The sequence below is a fragment of the Dipodomys ordii genome, unplaced genomic scaffold (genome assembly GCF_000151885.1).
Source record: "Dipodomys ordii isolate 6190 unplaced genomic scaffold, Dord_2.0 Scaffold191, whole genome shotgun sequence".
Lineage (NCBI taxonomy): Eukaryota > Metazoa > Chordata > Mammalia > Rodentia > Heteromyidae > Dipodomys > Dipodomys ordii.
The window spans coordinates 637,793-642,143 of NW_012267407.1; the positions used below are offsets into that span (position 1 = coordinate 637,793).

The 4,351-nt window shown below is 51.8% G+C and overlaps 1 protein-coding gene across 1 annotated transcript in view; it reads left to right on the forward strand.

The window, feature by feature from the left end:
• Positions 1-383, forward strand: part of Fiz1 (FLT3-interacting zinc finger 1) — a 4,998-nt gene extending 4,615 nt beyond the window's left edge. Inside the window, exon 4 of the mRNA XM_013034523.1 lies at positions 16-383. Coding sequence (XP_012889977.1) covers positions 16-335 — 320 coding nt within the window. The 3' untranslated portion in view covers positions 336-383. The remainder of the gene's footprint in view (positions 1-15) is intronic.
• Positions 384-4,351: the final 3,968 nt, after the last annotated feature.

Genomic DNA, 4,351 nt, shown 5'->3' on the forward strand with positions numbered 1-4,351 from the left:
GGGTGTTTGCATGGTGTGGCCCCACGCCGCCTGGGGAGCCCGGGGAGCCCACGCCCAGCGCAGGCCGCAGCACCAAGAAGATCTTCGGCTGCTCCGAATGTGAGAAGCTGTTCCGCTCGCCGCGCGACCTGGAGCGGCACGTGCTGGTGCACACCGGGGAGAAGCCGTTCCCCTGCCTGGAGTGCGGCAAGTTCTTCCGCCACGAGTGCTACCTCAAGCGCCACCGGCTGCTGCACGGCCCCGAGCGGCCCTTCCCCTGCCACATCTGCGGCAAGGGCTTCATCACGCTCAGCAACCTCTCCCGGCACCTGAAGCTGCACCGGGGCATGGACTGACGGGCCAGCCCAGAGGCCCGTCCCGCCCGGAGACCGCCCCCCCCCGGCGCCCCCAGACTGGGCCCCGGCCTACCCCGATCCACGCGTGCACCCCAACGTTGGGGACCACAAGGAAGCCGATGACTCGGCCCCGGGGGGGGGGACCCGAGGACCACATGGGTGGCCGCTGACATCCACAGAGACCAGAACTAGAAATAACCCCTCCCCAAACATGTGCTGGAACCCCCGAATCAGCAGGCGCCTAAGATGTGGGGACCTAGGAACGAAAAGTGGGTCTCCCCACAAGCCCCCTTCCTGAGAGCCATCATTCCCAGCGACATGGGGGACCTGGGGCGGGGATCACGTTCCCTAAGTCCTTCTGGAAGCATCCCTCCCTCCTCTGAACTGCCCGCCAGTCCCTGGCGACCCCAGAAAACAGATATAGCCGAAATCTGCCTTTCCCCCATTCCATACCCTGCACCGAAAGAGGACCAGGTAGGTGCTCCCGCCCACTCCCCCTGCAGAATGGACCGACCCTCCTCACCCCTCCCCTGAGCAGAACAAACTGGTCCGGACCCCCACCCCTCACGGACTGGCCATCCTCTTAGAGACCAGCTCACCCTGGCCCCTGTAGTGTGTGGGCTAGCCACCAGCCTCTGCGTGCCGGCCCTGCGACCTCCTCCCGTAGAGGTGGCTTGGCTGGCTCTGCACTTCCCTCCTAATCTGTAGCACCTGTCTGTCTCTCTCCATCTCTGTCAGTTTGTCTCTCTGTTCCTCGGAAGCCCGAGAATAATGGGGGACTTGGCTAGGGTGTTCCCCCATGAGCCTAGGCCTCCTTGTCTGTCGCACAGCCCCATGTCTCCAGCACCCCCAATAAACCTTGTCCTGTCGATCACTCGTGTCACTGGTCCTGGGCTCTCTCCCTCTGGGTTTTAGAATGTGCCTCCTCTGCTTCTTTTTTGAGATAGGGTCTCGCTTGTCCTTCAGACTGGACTTGAACTGTGATTCTCCCACCTCAGCCTCCCAAGTGTTAGGATTTCAGGGATGCACCATCATGCCTGACAGGAGGCCCCCGAAATAAAGTCAGTACAAGTGCTCATACCAGCAAAGTTCTGGGTCTTTTAGATTGCAGACAGTTAAGTCTCATTTAAATGGAGCCCTGTGTCTCTGGGTTGTTTTTGTTTTTGTTCAGCTGTGGGGCTCAACAGGGCCTGGGCATTGTCCTTGAGGGTTTTTTTTTTTTTGTTTTGTTGAGGCTAGCACTCTGTCACTTTGAGCCACAGCTCCACTTCCAGTTCTTTGGTGGGGCACTGGAGGTAAGAGTCTCATGAACTTTGAACAGCCATCCCTAGGTCTCAGCATCCTGAGTAGCTAGGATTACAGGTGTGAGCCACCAGTGTCCTGCCCTATGTCTTTAATGTATTTTGATATGTTAAGATACAGGCTGGTCTCTGATTGTCACATCCCCTACAAATTAGACCTGCCCTTTAGTAAACACAGCAGACCCCAGAGGCCACACCTGTTGGCCACAGAGCCATATCCCAAGAGACCTGGAAGAGGCTAGGCTCTCATACTTTGCTTTCTCAGGGCCTGCCCATCAGATGACAGATAGGTTCCTGTATGATTGATTGAGTGTCCAAGCTGAGTACTAATTCCATGGCAGGCATTATAACCCTCTCTCCTTGGAACCTATGGTGAGCAAAATCGATTATCCCAGCCCTCCCTCTTGTGGTCAATGGATGTGGGGAAAAGAAGATGGAAGGAAATGAAGAAGTCACTTGCCATGAGCTGTGGTGGTGATTGGTTATTAAAGGAAGTGCATGGCTAGGCCATGACCCCTGACCATAGGGTGGTCTCAAGTGGTGATGGAAGGAGGGAAGCAAGCAGTGGAGCCAATGAGGAGGCTGGGCAAGAGGAGTGGCATCCAGGAGGGCCTCTCTGAGCCAATCAGCACCAGACCTGCCTCCTGCCAGGGCTGGATGTTGGCACAACACCCCTAGCACCCTGACTGAGAGCCTCCTCCTCTCTCTGGCCTGGTGTGTCTCATCATCCCTTCCCGCCTCTACACGAAGGTCCTAAGGGAAATTCTCCACAATATGAATCTGCTCATAGGACTCCCCTTTTCAGCCTTTTCAAATAGCTTCTTGGTGTGCTTGGCCTGGGTTGGGAAATTCTGTACAGCGCATGGGGCTCTGGCCTCTCCCTCAGGCTCTGGTCACTCAACCCAAGATCCCAAACCCCCTCCTTGCCACCACCCACTTATTCTTCCCACTTGGATTTGTCTGTCCTGTCATGCCTGTTTCTAAATTTCTTTTGAAAGAAAAAAGAATCCTCTCAGACCATCAAATGAATGATAAAGTAACACAGGCAACGAATTCAAAATGGCTGTTTAAACAAACATTTTACATTAATGTTTATAAAAATACAATTCACAATAGCCAAATATAGAAACAACCCAAACGTCCAATAGATAGTCTAGTTTACTCATATAATGGAATGTATTATTCAGTCATAATGAGGAATGAAACAGCAAAACATGCTACAACATGAAGAACCTTAAACACATCATGCTAACTTAGCCATACACAGTGGTACACACTTGTAATCCCAGCACTAAGGAGGTTGAGATAGCAAGATGGTGAGTGGCAGGTGCTAATGGCTCACGCCTATAATCCTAGCTACTCAGGAAGCTGAGATCTGAGGATCACAGTTCCAAACCAGCACAGATAGAAAAGTCCCTCTAAGACTCTTATCCAATTAACCACTCAAAAACTGCAAATGGTGCTGTGTCTCAAAGTAATAGAGCACTAGCCTTGAGAAAAAGAGCTCAAGTGCCCAGGCCCTGAGTTCAAACCCCATAACCAACCAAAAATTAAAAAAGACTGGGGCTGGGAAGGTGGCTCAGTGGTAGAGTGCTTCCCTTGCATGCATGAGGCCCTGGGTTTCATTCCTCAGCACCACATAAGTAACAAGAAAAAAGCCGGAAGTAGCGCTGTGGCTCAAATGGTAGAGTGCTAGCCTTGAGCTGAAGAGCTGAGGGACAGCGCCCAGACTCAGAGATCAAACCCCACAAGCAACACACACACACACACAAAGACACAAAGGCCCATAAACTTTTCTGCCCAGGCTGGCTTTGAGCCTCGATCTTCAGACCTCTGCCTCCTAAAGTAGCAAGGGTAACAGATGTGAGTCACTGGCACCTGGCTGCATTTATTGTTTGTGTCTCAACTTGTTTATTTCCCATTTATCTGTTTGAGAATCCATTTTCTGGATTCAGACTCAAAAGATACAGAAGGAGGGGGAGAGCAGCAGGTCCCAGTCGTGGAAGTAAGGTTATGCTATTTCTTCTCTCTTCTTTCCTTCTTTAGGATCCTCTGAGAAGCAGACAGAGTCAGCAGGCTGCGTGCTCTCACTCCTTCGGGCCCCTCCCTTCACAGCTATCATTTGGAGATAGTCCATGTTTTTACACTATGCATTTCTCTATTCTTTTTTTATAGGCACCTGGTATTCCACTGGGCAGGTCAGAAGTAACTTCATCACTCCTCTCACTGATGGGCTTTTTATTTATTTTTACTTTCTTTTGCTCACAGCTAGCACTCTACCACTTTAAGCCACAGAGTCACTTCCAGTTTACTGGTGGTTAATTGGAAATAGGAGTCTTATGGACTTTCCTGCCTGGGCTGGCTTTGAACTGTGAACTCAGTCTCCTGAGTAGCTAGGATGGATGACAGGCATGAGCCATCAGTGCCTGACTTATTTTTATTTTCCTTAGTCGTGGGGGCTTGAACTCAGGGCCTGGGTGCTGTCCCTTGAGCTCTTTAGCTCAAGGCACAGCACCACTTCTGTTTTTTAAGTGGCTAATTGTTGATAAGATTCTCACTGGCATTTTTTTTTTTTGTCGGTCCTGGGGCTTGAACTCTGAGCCTGGGCGCTGTCCCTCAGCTCTTCAGCTCAAGGCGAGCACTCTACCATTTGAGCTATAGCACCACTTCCAGTTTTCTGGTGGTTTATTGGAGATAGGAGTCTCACGGTCCCTC